Consider the following 15,311-nt stretch of genomic DNA (forward strand, 5'->3'; position numbering starts at 1 on the left):
TATTGGGCTTGGTCTTCTACAAATTGGAATGGCACCTGGATGAGTCACCTTCATGACTCCCTACCACTCCACCTGCTTTTTATCCTCCCCCTTGAAACTTGGCATAGACCTACCTCCTCATCCATTAGGACCTCACTTCAAGGAAACCTTGAAGTTTTCTTTGCTTCCAACTTTAAACTCACTACCAGGAAGGCCCAAGAGTCAATTACCCCCCTCTGCTACCATTCTGGTTTTCAGTAATTATGTTTGCATGGCGTCTGTCGGATTCTGTTTGCATTCTAGACACACTGGAACGGGGGCTTTGGAACCAGAAAAACTTGGGTCCAAATTCCAGCTCTACCAAATCGTGTGATTATAGGTGATTTACTCCCACTGCCGATCAGTTTCCTTACTGTAAAACAGTAATAATCAGCCTCTTAAGATTGTAGCCTGAAACAAACAAAACAAAACAAAACAAAACAAAAAGAAGATTGTAGCCTGAATGTCTGGCATAGGAAAGATGATTAATATAAATCCTCTTTCTTCCCTTTCCTGATGGTATTTTACTTATTTTGCTTTTCCTGTAAGTGTGTCAGTCGGTGTTCGGCACATAAGGTGCTCATAATTATCCAGCATTGGAGACATGACTCAGACCTCTCTATGAGAATAGATTGTAAGCCGTGTATTTTTCATCTTGACAGAAGCAAACCACTCATCTCAACTTTGATCTATTTTCCTGGCCAGTAATTTTGTAATTTTCATTTGTTATTCAGTTTTCAAGTGGTTTGGGTCTCAGAAGCTCACAGGTCATAAATAACGAAAAGAATCAGTGACTATTGCTCAAATGTCCATAGCCCTTGGGTCCAGCAACGTTCAGGTTATTTTCAGCCACATATCTTATTCTGAAGTAGGAACACTTTGTCTCCAATAATCTTTCTCTTCCTCTCTCAGATATTCTCTGTTCTTGGAGTACTCATCTGACATTTACTGAGCATCCACTATGTATCAGGAACTGGGGATACCATGACAAACGAGACGTGGCCCTTCCCCTTTGTCAGGGAGCAAAATAAACTACCCCAAAATATGCCTTTGTAATGTAGGGATTATTTAGAGCTGCTCATTTTTAAGAAAGAGCTGACACAGAAAGATCTCTGAAAACTAAGAAGTTCGCCTTTCATAAGGGAAATTTACATTTATAAGGGACATTTCCATGTGTAAGGGTGTCTCCCTTGCTGTACCAGGAAGGTACTCTAAATCTATAGAAACTGTTGTCAGTGGAGAAGACATGGGCTTAAAGCTACACAACTCCAACCTTCTTTACTGTGCTTTTCCTGAAAATCTCCCATACCTGGCTCTCCCTCACCACCCAACATCTTTTGTTTTTAGCTGGAAATGGCACTTAGGGTGATGGCTTGGGCCATTTCAGGGAGTTACTCAGTTTTTCTGGGTATTTCTCTCTCTCTCTCTCTTTAATATGATACAGATGTTATGTTTATTTTTCTCTCATGAATCTGTCTTTTTATTACAGAGGGGTCTCAGCCAAGAACCTAGAAAGGTAGAGGAAAAATTATTTTTCTTCCCCCCCACCTCAAAAAGTGATAGTTTGATGGAAAAAAAAGTTGTGACCGATGATCGCATTTCACAGTAGTAAATGCTAGAACAGAGAAATGGGACCTCTATTTAGTTAACGAACCCAATAATTGTTTAGTGGTGGCTTATTATGGCATAAGCACGGTTCCAGTCCACGGGGAAACAAGGGTTAACAAGACAGATGCCGACACTTACGCAGATTGTCTTTAATTGGTGGGAGGAGGGTAGGGAGGAAGGGTGCGGGTCATCTACAAATAAATAAATAAGCTACCTAATTTCTGGAGAATAGAGCAGGGCAAGTAGTGACAGTGACTGGGAGCTACTTTAGATTGGGTGATCAGGGTGATATTTTAGAAGAGGAGACATTTGAGCTGAGGCCCGAAGGACAGTCATGAGCCAAGCAGGTGAATATCTGGGGGAAGGAAGTTTTGGCAGAGGAAAAAGTAGATGCAAAGGTCCTGAAGTAGGAACAATTGTTGGGGGAGCAGAATTCTTGTCCCTTCAAAGGTGTTTATAGCTAGAGTAAGAATCGAACTGACACGAGGCAGAGTAAGAGGAGAAAATGGAATTTAATAGGCAAACATAGACATGGAAATTCCAAAGACAGGCCAGCAAAATGAGGTATATAGGTCATTCTGAACTGGGGAGAAGGTGGGTAGGGGGCTGGGACTTCGGAGGAAAGAAATGCACCTCACAGGACAATAAGAAGACCAGATGTTTGGTAATTAGACATTTGTCCTGCCAAACAGATGGGTCACTCAGATGAAATTTATCTCTGTTAATAACCCTTGTTCTTGGAAAGACCCCCAGTTTAGATTCTGTGTGGTTAAGGGGAGACAAAATTTCTCTTGAGCCCATGGGGACGCAAGCGCCTCCAGTTCAAAACAATCCACATTCCGATGTGGCCCATTCGGGGAAGAGGACACATCTGTCCCGAGCCCCACTGTAATCTCGATGTGTATATGGAACAGAAAGTCTCCATGTGGCTGGAGTCTCAGAGTGGTGGGCAGAGGCCATGTCATACGAGGATCTGTAGGTCTGAACGGGGAGTCTGAATTTTATTTGAGTGCGGTGGTGGGTTATAAAAGACGGGGACACGATAGAATTTGTAGCCACTGTGCAGAAAATGAGATATGGGACGCAAGGCCAGATGCGGGAACGACAACCGGAGGCCGATGCAGAACGCTGGGCGAGAGGCAATGGCAGCTCGTGCAGTGGGTGTAGCAGCACAAGGAAAGAAGAGGATGGACTGGGGTGCAACTTGGGGCTAGAGTCAATAGAACCACCAGCTCAACTGACCCGAAGGAGGACACAGAGCAGTCAAGGGTGGCCCTCTAGGTTGGCAACTGGGATGTTGCTACTATTGAGATGGAGAAGTCCAAGGGAAATGCTAGGAGTTCTGTTTTGGACACATTTTGAGTTTCCAACTGGACACTCAACTGGTTCGTATGTTTATAAGTTCTCAAAGGAAAGGTGTGGGTGGAGACATTGGAGCGTTTCATTGCATTTGATAGACTGGATTCCAACATCGACCTCACTCTCCTTCCTGGGCACATTCCAGTATCGTAAAGGCTGGAGATCTAAACTGCTATGGCCCCTTGACCTTCCCTTCAGGGCCACCCTGACCAGTGCAGGGAGTCCGATTTCAACTAATTAGGACAATAAGAAATTTGGGCCATTTGTATGCTCTGTCCTCATGAGTTCTCTGACAACACAGCAGCATCGACCTATTTAGAACCCGGGTACAAGCTACCTCTCTCAACCTCCAAAGCGAGACTGAGATCACTCGGGCTTCCACGGGTTAAGACCTCAACTCTAGAATCTCTATTTAATTGAGGTCTTATTTCTTTTCTTGGATGTGAAGCGTAGGATGAAGACACGAATTGTAAATCACCGGAAAAACAAGGACATTTTGGAATTTGTAAGAAGAATATGAAGGTTCCCCCCCTTCAAAATGTTGCCATTTCCTGTGTGTGACGTGATGATTCTGCATTAGTCTATCCCTCCAACCCTTTCACAGCTGTGTGTGTTCTCCACGGGTCAAGTAGACAAAGGATGTCTCCTGAGACACTTGGTTCCCACCATCTTCAAGTCATCGTCTATTTTTCCTGACGCCTTTATCATTTGTTGCTCAACATAATGTATCACTTGTCCTCTCTGGGATCTTGGAAGACTGTACATTTTTTTTTTTTCAATAGTGGGAAAAATTCTCCCCCCTCCCAGTTTTACTTCAACATCTCAGGAAAGGCTTTGAAAGTGGCATAGATCTGAGGCACCTGGGTGGCTCAGTCAAGCGTCTGACGTTGGCCCAGGTCATGATCTCACAGTTTGTGAGTTCGAGCCCTGCATTGGGCTGTCTGCTGTTGGCACGGAGCCTGCCTCAGATCCTCTGTCCTCCTCTCTCTCTGCCCCTCTCCTGCTTGCGCTCTTTCTCTGTCTCTCTCAAAATAAACAAACAAACTTAAAAGAAAACAGGTGCGGAAGACCCTGCAGATCACTAGAGGAGGCGTGGATGCAGGAAAATATATTAAATAAATAAATAAATAAGTAGGCATAGACCTGGATAGAAGGAGAGGAAACCAACAAGTGAGCAGGAAAGCAATCAAGCATGGAAACTGGACTAAGAGAGAGCCTGGGGCAGGGAGCCATGTCCCCTCGACCTCGTACATCTGATTGGAAAATAGCGATATTGGTCCATCAGCTGGGGTATTGTTTCCACCGTGCCAATCAATTTCCTTGAACTGAATGTTTCTCCCTTGAATATGATTTCGTAGGATCTCTACACAACCAAAAGAGAGGCAAAAAACCCCAAACCCCCAAACCCAAACCAAAGGAGGTTGGAAGACTATTAGAGGATACTAATGAGATTAGAAAAAGGATGGGTAGGGTAAGACTGACCGTAGGAAACAAAGAGAATTATTTTTAGCACAGCAATGCTCCATGTCCTCCGGGGCCTGTGGATGTAAGGGGCTGTTACAGGTTGGGGGTAAAATGCGCAGAGCTAGTCTGTGACTTTAGGTTCCCTCGATGGCCTCCGAAATGTCAACATCTGCCACGTGGTCATCAGACCCTTCACAGTTCACCAGGTGCCGGGCAGCACCCTGCTGGCCATACGTTGGGTTTCCTCTGCAGATGGACCAGGGGAAGCCAATGCCACACGTGGGTCCCACATGAAGCCACGTGAAGAGCGGGCAGGCTTTTCCTGGCAGAATCCGAAGCAGAGTCCAGGCTCCCAGCTGTCAGCACAGACAAGACCCCGACGCGGGCTCGAACCCACGAACTGCGAGATCATGCCCCGAGCGGATGGCGGACGCTTAACTGACTGAGCCCCCCCCCAACCAGGCGCCCCTGCGTTACTCCTCTGGGCTGCAGCGTGAAGTCCTCCGTGCCAAGAAGTCTGTTCAGGGATTATTTACAGACGCCTCGGCTGGCCCTTAGGAAACGAGGTGACACAGGAGCAGGCTGATGTGCCCCGGAGAACCGAGGGGACAAAAACAAGAGGGAGCCCCCTGGAGTGCACCGGATGCTGGTCACAGCCAGCAGCTCGGGACTGTTGTTGACTTTTGGTGGTCATGGCAACCCTCGGAGGTGGGCTCTGCTGTCTCGAAGCGAGGGGCGCGCGGACAGTAAATGGTAGACCCCACATTGAACTTAGGCCAAGCTCCAGACTAGTGGTCTGGACACGCAGCAACGGGTTGCTGAAGGCAGGCGTGGAGTTGCGTTCACCCAGTGGCTCCCAGCTGTGGCTCTGTAGACTCTAAGCGGAGGGTGGGAGAGGGCCCAGCGAGGCCGAAGAATTGACCGGAGACAGCGGTGGAGGTGGTTGGTTGGGGGAACTTACGTACCAGGCGTCCAGGAGTGGGGACCGGATCCCCCCTGCGTGCGGGGCTCCACACGCAGCAGGTGGACAGAGTAGCAACCGGGCTGGTGACTACCCTAGCCTCTCCCCTTTCTTTTTTTTTTATTTAATTTTTTTTTTAACGTTTATTTATTTTTGAGACAGAGAGAGACAGAGCATGAATGGGGGAGGGTCAGAGAGAGAGGGAGACTCAGAATCTGAAACAGGCTCCAGGCTCTGAGCGGTCAGCACAGAGCCCGATGCGGGGCTCGAACTCACGGACCGTGAGATCGTGACCTGAACCGAAGTCAGACGCTCAACCGACTGAGCCACCCAGGCGCCCCGCCTCTCCCCTTTCTCGCACGGCCAGCGGTCCAAGGAGATCCGGGCCTGTCACGTGGACCTTCATGGTTACAAAGGATGCGCTCCAGGTTGGCCTCCCCCAGAGCCCCTGACCCCGAACGCTGAGCAGCACGTTTTCTTTACGTTATCTTGCTTGATGGGAATGCAGAGGGGGAATGCGAGCCCTGCCTTCTCAAGACAGTGACTGGCAGGGGATTTGGGGTGTGTTTGCACCGACCGGCCTTCCAGCACATCCTGCACACCAGAACAAGATGAACAAACGGACCTTGGGAAGGGAGGGGAGGGGTGCCGCCTGGAACAGAACTTTCTGGACTGCTAAAAAGGATCTGAGTCTGGGAGGGTCAGGGCTTCCTGAGGGAAGAAAAGATAAGGCAGAGAGAACTGTCAGGGAAATCTCAGGGAAGTGTCTCCACAGCTCAGAAAAATCTTGTTTAACTACATGTTATGCATGGTAGCCATACCTGGGATTTTAATTTTTTTTAACGCTTATTCATTTTTGAGACAGAGAGAGACAGAGCAAGCGTGGGGGAGGGGCAGAGAGAGAGGGAGACACAGAATCCCAAGCAGGCTCCGGGCTCTGAGCCATCAGTACAGAGCCCGACGCAGGGCTTGAACTCACGGACTGTGAGATCGTGACCTGAGCCGAAGTCGGACGCTCAACCGACTGAGCCACCCAGGCGCCCACCATACCCGGGATTTTTAAAAAAGATTGTTCTAGGAGATGTTTGCCACCACCCTTTACTTCCTTAACCACGGTGTGTTTTTTCTTTCTTTGCATTTAGCAACATGTTGATTATAGCACACCAGCTCTTACGTTAGAATTTTTTTTCAATTTGATTTCAATGAATTTATAAATAAGCCACTTAGTCAAGAAGGAGACACGCGAGAATCCTTGAAGTAGAAAACATATTTCAGGGCACCTGGGTGGCTCAGTCACTTGAGCGTCCGACTTCGGCTCAGGTCCTGATCTCACGGTTGGTGACTTCGAGCCCTGCGTTGGGCTCGCTGCCGACAGCCTGCTTCGGATCCTCTGTCCCTTTCTCTCTCTGCCCCTCCCTTGCTCGTGCTCTCTCAAAAAATAAATTAAAAAAATAAATTAATTAAAAAAATTCAAAACGGCACATATGAGATTTATTTTACATTTTCCACCAACTTGGTCATTTATCAACTTTCTTAGACCAGGCGGCAAATATCCACGAACGATCTGTGGCAAAACGGGCAACTCTGAAGCCTCGATTTTAAAATACAGTGGAAACGGGACTTAAATGGTTTACCGGGATGTAAAAAGTTCAGTAAACTCCTAATCACAAGTACGTGTGTATGCAACTCATAGCATTACCAGGGGATGTGTTTTCAAATATATTGGTATCAGATATTAGAACGAATGATGCCGTCATATTTTTAGCCATAAGAATATACAAAAAAAAATGCATTTCAAAAAGTATGACACCTTTGACATGGTCACTTAAATTCTTATTAAAATATCAGCTTCACAAAGTCTACGTGAGAGGGTATTTTAAGGTTTTGATAAACAAACAAACAATTGAACCCAATGTGTTTATTGTACTCAGAAAATGAAACAGTCTCGTAAGAGTGAGTTTGCTTATTCAGTATTATGCAGAAATAGGGAATCAGGGCCACCTGCAGAGACACAGAGGCTGTGACCAGGAGGCGGGCTCAGCCATGTGCCTCTGTCCACGCGGTCACTGCAATTGCCCAGCGCTTGCTCCTTCTCTCCACCACAGGAAGAATCATGTTGTGTTTACAATATCGTTTCTAGAAATCTGACATTGAAGCTATAAAAATAAATGTCTCAAAAAAACGCAACTGCAGGCTTGAAAGGAAATAGAGGTTTTGGCGCATCAAGGGTCCTCCTGGGGGAGGAGCTTCCATCTAACTGAGGGGTCGAGTTCTTCGTCAAAGTCATCCAGCTCCTGCTCCTTGGAGAGCTCCAGGAACACCTGAGAGGAGCAAGAAATGAAGAGACGGGGAGGTCACGCTGCCTCCCGCAGCTCCGAGCGAGTGCACAGCACGGGCACAGCTTGTACACTTCTGTCCCGCGGATGCAACAAAGTCCCTAAAACGGACCCACCTGCTCCAGGGTGGACTGCGAGAGGCTGTACTCCTCCAGGTCGAAGCTCTGTTTAACTGCAGAAAGATGGGTGCACATGAGGAGTTCACAGATACATATTTTAATGTTTACTTATTTTGGAGAGAAACAGAGAGACAGAGTCTGAGCAGGGGAGGGGCAGAGAGAGAGAGGGAGCCACAGAATCCAAAGCAGGCTCCAGGCTCCGAGCTGTCCGCACAGAGCCCGACGCGGGGCTCGTACTCACGAGCTGCGAGATCATGACCTGAGCTGAAGTTGATCACTTAACTGACTGAGCCACCCAAGGCGCCCCAGGAGTTCATATATTTTTATATCCGGACAGTTCAGCATCCAGTACAAACAACAACTTTTAAAAACTTGTTGAATAAAAAAGTTTCAATGACAATGTTCCTAGTTTAAGGATTGCATTCAGTTAAAAATACGCCAATGCCGGGGCGCCTGGGTGGCTCAGTCGGCTGAGCGTCCGACTTCAGCTCAGGTCATGATTTGGTGGCTCGTGGGTTCGAGCCCCGCGTCAGGCTCTGTGCCGACAGCTCGGAGCCTGGAGCCTGCTTCGGATTCTGTGTCTCCCTCTCTCTCTCCGCTCCTCCCCCACTCGCACTCTCTCTCTCTCAAAAATAAACATTAAAAAAAAATTGAAAATAAAATACACCAATGCATTCACTTGGGTCTGGGGAGAAAAGTGCTCACGCAATGCTCATTTAGCACAGTGTTCGCAATTGTCTGTTTAATGGAGCAAACGGTGCTGCAAAGGCCTCCTTCCCTGTGTGTGATCCAAGGCTTTTGCACACTCAGCACAGGAAGAAGTGGAAGGAAGACACATTTGGCAAAGGGAAGCATCAAAAGATGATATGGAAAGATGTTTGAGGGTTTCTGGGGAGCAGATATCTTTTGTGGGCCTCTCTCTCCAGTGACAGCTTGTGCCTAATTGAGTTGAAAACCCTTGTCCTTAACCAAAATGGGACTAGTCCCAGCCCCGATGGGAGGGCAGTAGACTGGACATAGGTCACCAGCAGAACCTCCAGGCCAGTACTGGCCACAGTGTCGATCTGGAAGTGACTGCACGAACACATGGTCCAGAGAGTTGGGGTCCTCGGCTCGGAGAATGGAAAGGGGGCACTGCCGTGACCATGAATGTTATCGGCAGGAGTAAAAAAAGTCTTCTCGAACCAGGAGCCTTAAATGTCTTCCCTAGGGAAGGTGGCAAGCCAGCAAAAAGATCACTGAGCCGTGACAATGGAAAAAGCAGAGGGAGGGAGTTTCGGCTAGCACAGTTCTGAGAAGCAGAGCTAATGAGCTCTGATGGCAAGAAAAACATGGGGCGGTGATGACAGACGCAGCATGGTCACTTTCGAAGTGCAACAGACAAGGGAAGATTGTTCTAATGACCAGACAGGAGCCAGTTTCTTAATACCCAGCCTAAGGCAATAAAATAAGATGCAAGTCCATATAAAAATTGAATTGTAAATATGCGTGCATCAATGTTCCCAAAGAAAACATCCTCCTTGAATGCATACACAACTGAATTTTGCCTTAGGTTGTTCCTGTGTGTGTGTGTGTGTGTGCGTGTGTGTGTGTGTGTGTGTGTGTATACACACACAGAAAAACCCCACCAAAGGTAAAATCACTCCCATTAACCCCCTGCCCCTCCTCCAACACCCAACACACACAGAGTCTGTCCACCTCTTTGATCCCGTGCCCATAAGATTCAACTGGAGATTTGAACTTTGAAAACTAACACCTTAGGTCACATTCCGTTCTGGTCGTGCCGATGGATTCATCTAGGATTTGGAATTACCTGCTTTCCGGGGGATCTTATTTCAAAGTGTGTCGCTCTTACCCTTCTCTAACATGAAGAAAGCTCGTGCCAAAGGTCGAACATCTTCCACTGGCACTTTATAGACCATCACCGAAGAGAACCTGGGGGGAGAGGGGCGGGGCTGAGGCCGGTACCACCCGCGCAGGTGCAAGCTGGCTGCGACCCTCTCTCCGGTCGCTGTCCTCCTAAGAGTCAGTTTGGGCCAGCGAAATGCCCAGGCTGAGGCCGTCCACAAGGACAACTGGGAGGCAGGAGGGGATCGTGCCCTTGGCTTCTGAGATAAGAGGTGCAGTGCAGGTAAACGGTGGACATGTGTCAGAGTCACCTGTCACCTTATCTTTTCAGCTGAACACTGGCTCCTCAAACATCACCTTCCAGCCAGGGACTGACGCCTGGTAGTTGCTTGACATCACCCAATTCACGTGGGGACTCTGGGTCTTTTCTCCAGAGAACTCATCTCTGTCTGACCTTGCCCCATGCTCTCCTAATTTGGGATAATATAATGGAATCCTGAATATAAAACTGAAAATATAACTGAAATTGAATTGAATCGCATGTTTTAAAAATAATTTGTTTCTCAGACGAACACTTGTCTTTTTGCCATTTGAAAATCAGGAGGATTTAGATTTCATTTTGTTAAGATACTATTTGCGCGGGGCGCCTGGGTGGCTCAGTCGGTTGAGCGTCCGACCTCGGCTCAGGGCATGATCTCACGGTTCGCGAGTTCGAGCCCTGCGTGGGGCTCTGTGCTGACAGCTCGGAGCCTGGAGCCTGCTTCGGATTCTGTGTTTCCCTCTCTCTCTCTCTCTCTCAAAATAAATAAACATTTAAACATTTTTAAAAAGATGCTATTAGCTTGCTTTATGGGGCAATCGTTCTCATCTATTCTCATTCCTTGTGACCTCATGACCTATTTCTATTCAGTTGTGGGCTGCACACAAGGTACAGCATTGCTGTGATACTTATACTCCACGTAGAAATAGTATTTTCCCACCGTATTGTTGTGACTTATCACCCTTTCCTGTTTTCTCCCCCAACTCCTAAATCATCTGTCTTCTGTCATCAAGTCTAGCTGACAAAAATGCCCCTAAAATTAATCTCTTGATTTTTACTGTATTATGCTCCTGAGAACTGTGCCATTACTAGACTGTTTATAAAATAGATTTGAAGTGAAATAATTAGGTTTATATTCTTGTGCCACTTGTTAGCCGTCATGTGACCTCACTTATCAGTTTCCTATTTTTTTTTTTTAATTTTTTTTTTCAACATTTTTTATTTATTTTTGGGACAGAGAGAGACAGAGCATGAACGGGGGTGGGGCAGAGAGAGAGGGAGACACAGAATCGGAAACAGGCTCCAGGCTCCGAGCCATCAGCCCAGAGCCTGACGCGGGGCTCGAACTCACGGACAGCGAGATCGTGACCTGGCTGATGTCGGACGCTTAACCGACTGTGCCACCCAGGCACCCCTATTCTTTTTTTTTTTTAATGTGCATTTATTTTTGAAAGACAGAGAGAGAGAGAGAGAGAGAGAGAGAGAGAAAGCAGGGGAGGGGCAGAGACAGAGGGAGACACAGAATCCGAAGCAGGCTCCAGGCTCCGAGCTGTCAGCGCAAAACCCGACATGGGGCTCGAACCCATGGACGGTGAGATCATGAGCCGAGTCGAAGTCGGATGCTTAACCCTGAGCCACCCAGGCGCCCCTCAGTTTCCTATTCTTAAAGGTAACAATCAATTCCACTCATTAAGGTCCTTGTAGTGGCCAGACTCTCACAATGCTCTTTTGAAACCATCCCAGGAAAAACGGAAAAACGGTGTCTTCCTTGGCAAGTCTCGGGGAGGATGAAGTAGAATAATGCAAGATCAGGACAGTACCGGGCACTTAGCACTTAGTCCCTCTGATTTTACACCAGCTCTTCTCTTCTCCAATTTAGGTTCTTGGGTGTCCAGCAAATAACTTCTCTGAGGTTTCCTTTGGGGCTCACTGTGGACTCCGAGGGCCATAAATCAATGAAACCGGCAAGGAAAAGTTTGGTATCAGATCGAAACCAGCAAGCACCCAGCTTTACCTTTCCTGCCGAGCAGCCTGGGGGAAAACCCTGAGGATTTCGAGGTGGAGGCTTTCCCTTTGCTCGAGGGCCTTCACTTTCATCTCCAGCAGGTAATTCTTGCCAAATTTGCTCTTCAGGTGCTGGATGGAACCGATACACCTGGAGGTGGGAGGAGGATGAGGTCGTAAGAGACAGAGGAACGGGACAGAAAACACCATGCTTGAGACCCTTGGTGTCCAAAGGACCTCACTGGTGGACCCAGATGCAGCGGCTACAGCCGCACGGAGACCTCCCTCTGTCCACAGACTCCTCCGGCCGTGCACCTGGGCGCCCAGCGTGGGGGTGGACGGGCACCCACCTCAGCCTTCCGGACACCATGATGGCCACGCGGTCACACACGGCCTCCGCCTCTGCCATGTAGTGGGTCGTCAGGAGGGCGCCTCTCTCCGTGTTCTTAAAGGTGGCCCGGATTGCCTGCCTGAATCGTCAAAGGACCATGTGCAATTGCGAAAGGCTTCTCGTTAATCGTAAGTGGGCAGAGAGAAGAATTTGTAACTGGCACGAAAGTTGAGTCATTTGCAAAAAGAGCTTAAGCAAGGGAGGGACCCGTACGGGGGGGGGTGGGGTGGGGAGGCAGGTGGGAGGAGGGGGGGGAGCCAGGCGTTGGAAGAGGAGCGGGCACAGAATACCGTGTCGATCACGAGGTGGCACTGAAAGAGAAATGCTGAGCAGGAGACTCGTTACGAAAAGGCTGCGCGAAGGAGCAGGGAGAATCCAGCAACAGAGGTGTCACAACCTCGTAGGAGAAAATACATTCCTAAGAAATATACAAGGTGACACGGAGGACCCGATCCCACCTCGACAACCTAATACTGGGCCCTGGCTCTAAAACACCAGCCTGGCGTGGTTATCACCGCGGCGATCAACGATGCCTCCTCTTTCTTCAGCGATGGACTACCATCGGGGAGAGGTTTCCTTTTTGGTTTGCCAAATATCGGTGGCCCTAACGATCCTGAGAGGTGTCTCCTTTAAGAGACAGTTTAAGGGGCCATTCTTACAGCAGGAAAGCAATTCACAGATTTCCTACGGGGCACCGGAGCTGGCCCCGACGGGGTCGTGCCCCCTCACCACATGTGCTGCTGCCCCTCGGGGTCCATCCCCGTGGACGGCTCGTCCAGAAGCACCACCGATGGGTTTCCCAGGATGCTCAGCGCGAAGCACAGCTGGAATGAGAGGAACAGCATGTCTGGGGCCGACAGGTGGGGTGTGCAGAGGAACGCTGAGCCCCCCTCTTACCTTCCTCTTTATTCCCTCGGATAAGGTCCTCACGGGCAGCTTCAGCTGGTCCTGAAGCTTGAGTGCATCCACCAGCCTGAAGGAGGGAAACACGATGGGGCATCACAGTGAGGAAGTTGGAAGGAGGGCAGACCCGCAGCCCAAGGATGCAGAGCGGAGCTCAGAAACGCGGTTCTGAAAATAGACGCCAGGCGATCTTTTCTTTTTTTTTTAATTTTTAAAAAGTATTTTTATTTATTTTTGAGAGAGAGAGAGAGGCCCAGAGTGTGAGCAGGGGGATAGGCAGAGAGAGAGAGGGAGACACAGAATCCGAAAGCAGGCTCCAGGCTCTGAGCCATCAGCACAGAGCCCGACGCAGGGCTCGAACTCACAGACCTCGAGATCATGACCTGAGCCGAAGTCGGATGCCCAACCGACTGAGCCACTCAGGCGGCCCTACGTGCCAGGCAATTTTAAACTGGTTGGTCTGATCCCCTCAGAGAGATAGTTTTCTCTTTTAAAAGAATAGAAGCACATTTCATGATTTCTAAATAGTTGTGCCAAAATAAATACTTTATACTGAATTGTACTTATATTTTGCTTTTTAAAAAATATTTATTAAAAAAATTTTTTTTAATGTTTATCTATTTTTGAGAGAGACAGAATGCGAGTGGGTTGGGGCAGAGAGAGTGAGGCACAGAATCCAAAGCAGGGTCCCGGCTCCGAGCTGTCAGCACAGAGCCTGATGCGGGGCTCGAACCCACGAGCTGGGAGATCATTACCTGAGCTGAAGTCGGACGCTCAACCAACTGAGCCACCCAGGTGCCCCCCAAAAATGTTTATTTATTTTTGAGAGAGAGAGAGAGAGAGAGAAAGAGAGAGAAGCCTAAGCAGGATCCGTGCTGTCAGCAGAGACTGATACAAAGCTCGAAGTCACGAACCATGAGATCATGATCTGAGCCGAAGTTGGGCGCTTAACTGAGGCAGGTGCCCTATGCTTCAATTTTAGTATTTCTGGTAACTTTCACGGATGGTTACTTTTTAATTTTCATATTCAGTATGAGAGGAAAATGAACACTTTGAAATACAGGAAACGGGTTTCTAGTGGGGAATCTACCCAGTGTGGTCAGGGGTTGATCGCTCGCTCTCCCTCTCGCTCTCCCTCTCTCTCTCTTCCTCTCGAGAGAGGAGTCTTCCGTCCAGAATGACAGTGAAGCTCATCACTCCCAACTGTCCCGCACCCTCAGGCATAGAACACCTGTGGCTCCCGCCTACCTTGTGATGGTGACTGCCGCATCGGCTTTCCTGAGCCCTTTCACAGCAGCGAACACCTCCAAGTGCTCCTTCGTGGTCAGGTTGGGCCACAGCACGTTCTCCTGAGGACAGTACCCTAGGAAACCCAGGGAGTCCTCTTCACGGCTCCCTTTTAGTAGCACCTGCAGAGGAAAGTTCACGCTCAGAGCCTGCCCTCTGGGTTTGTTTGCTTCCCCTGCATATTTCAATGGCATCTTTCTCTTACAAACCTAGAAAAACTAGAGACTCTCCAAGTCCTAATCGGGTTGACCAATCTGTCATCAATCTGCATTGAAGAAAGGTCGTCAGAGAGCAAGCCCATGGAAACAAGTGAGCGCCCCACCTAACTGAAGCCGAAAAATCAAAAATCTCACCAACGGGACCGTCTTGCCATCGTGGCCAAGAGTTTATATACAATTTCCTCGTCGCAGTCAGGAAGAAAGTATATGAATTGGTGAATTTAATTACTCACTATTGGATCCGTGATCCAATGTTTTTTGAGAGCCACCCATGTAACAGCCAGCACCCCTCTTATTTTGGGGGTTTTCCTTCTACCGAGTGAATCGGGCAATAAAGTAGCAAAATGAATGGATGGAATACAGGCAGCTCATAAGGGGTACCGTAGTGGGAGCAGTCCGGAAGCTGGGTTGGGGAATACCAGCGGAGATGAGTAGGTAGGGTCATCAGAGAAAGCCTGTTTGCTGAGCGGCCATTGTGGGGGGAGAGCAAGAGGGCACCTGCCATGGAAAAGCCCAGAGGCAAGGAATCTGGAGCAGAGGAAAGAGCCAGAGCAAAGCCCTGCACCGTAATGAAGCTTGATATGTTCTTCGACCCTAGACAAAGCTGGGAGCCTGGGGCCGAGTGAGAAAGGAAAGAAAGGCGAATGGAGAAGGAACATGGTAATCGGTCCCTGCAGCTGCCAGCAGGTGGGGGGTCCGGGGTGGGGGTGGGGGGGTCCTTCAGCCTTAGTGCAGTAAGAGGTTGTTGAAAATAT

At 48.6% G+C, this 15,311-nt stretch overlaps 1 protein-coding gene across 6 annotated transcripts in view; it reads right to left on the minus strand.

Moving 5' to 3' along the window:
• Window positions 1–7,313: 7,313 nt before the first annotated feature.
• Window positions 7,314–15,311, minus strand: part of ABCA8 (ATP binding cassette subfamily A member 8) — an 86,906-nt gene continuing 78,908 nt past the window's right edge. For 4 of the 6 annotated variants that reach the window (XM_047833035.1, XM_047833032.1, XM_047833034.1 and 1 more), the window contains 8 exons: window positions 14,300–14,460; window positions 13,046–13,121; window positions 12,878–12,972; window positions 12,108–12,227; window positions 11,768–11,908; window positions 9,721–9,800; window positions 7,863–7,918; window positions 7,314–7,731 (listed from right to left, as the gene is read on the minus strand). In XM_047833035.1, coding sequence (XP_047688991.1) covers window positions 7,633–7,731; window positions 7,863–7,918; window positions 9,721–9,800; window positions 11,768–11,908; window positions 12,108–12,227; window positions 12,878–12,972; window positions 13,046–13,121; window positions 14,300–14,460 — 828 coding nt within the window. In that variant the 3' untranslated portion in view covers window positions 7,314–7,632. Of the gene's footprint in view, window positions 7,732–7,862; window positions 7,919–9,720; window positions 9,801–11,767; window positions 11,909–12,107; window positions 12,996–13,045; window positions 13,122–14,299; window positions 14,461–15,311 lie in introns of those variants that run through there. The other 2 variants (XR_007146926.1, XM_047833036.1) reach the window with 2 other exon arrangements.

The sequence above is a fragment of the Prionailurus viverrinus genome, chromosome E1 (genome assembly GCF_022837055.1).
Source record: "Prionailurus viverrinus isolate Anna chromosome E1, UM_Priviv_1.0, whole genome shotgun sequence".
Taxonomy (NCBI): Eukaryota; Metazoa; Chordata; class Mammalia; order Carnivora; family Felidae; genus Prionailurus; species Prionailurus viverrinus.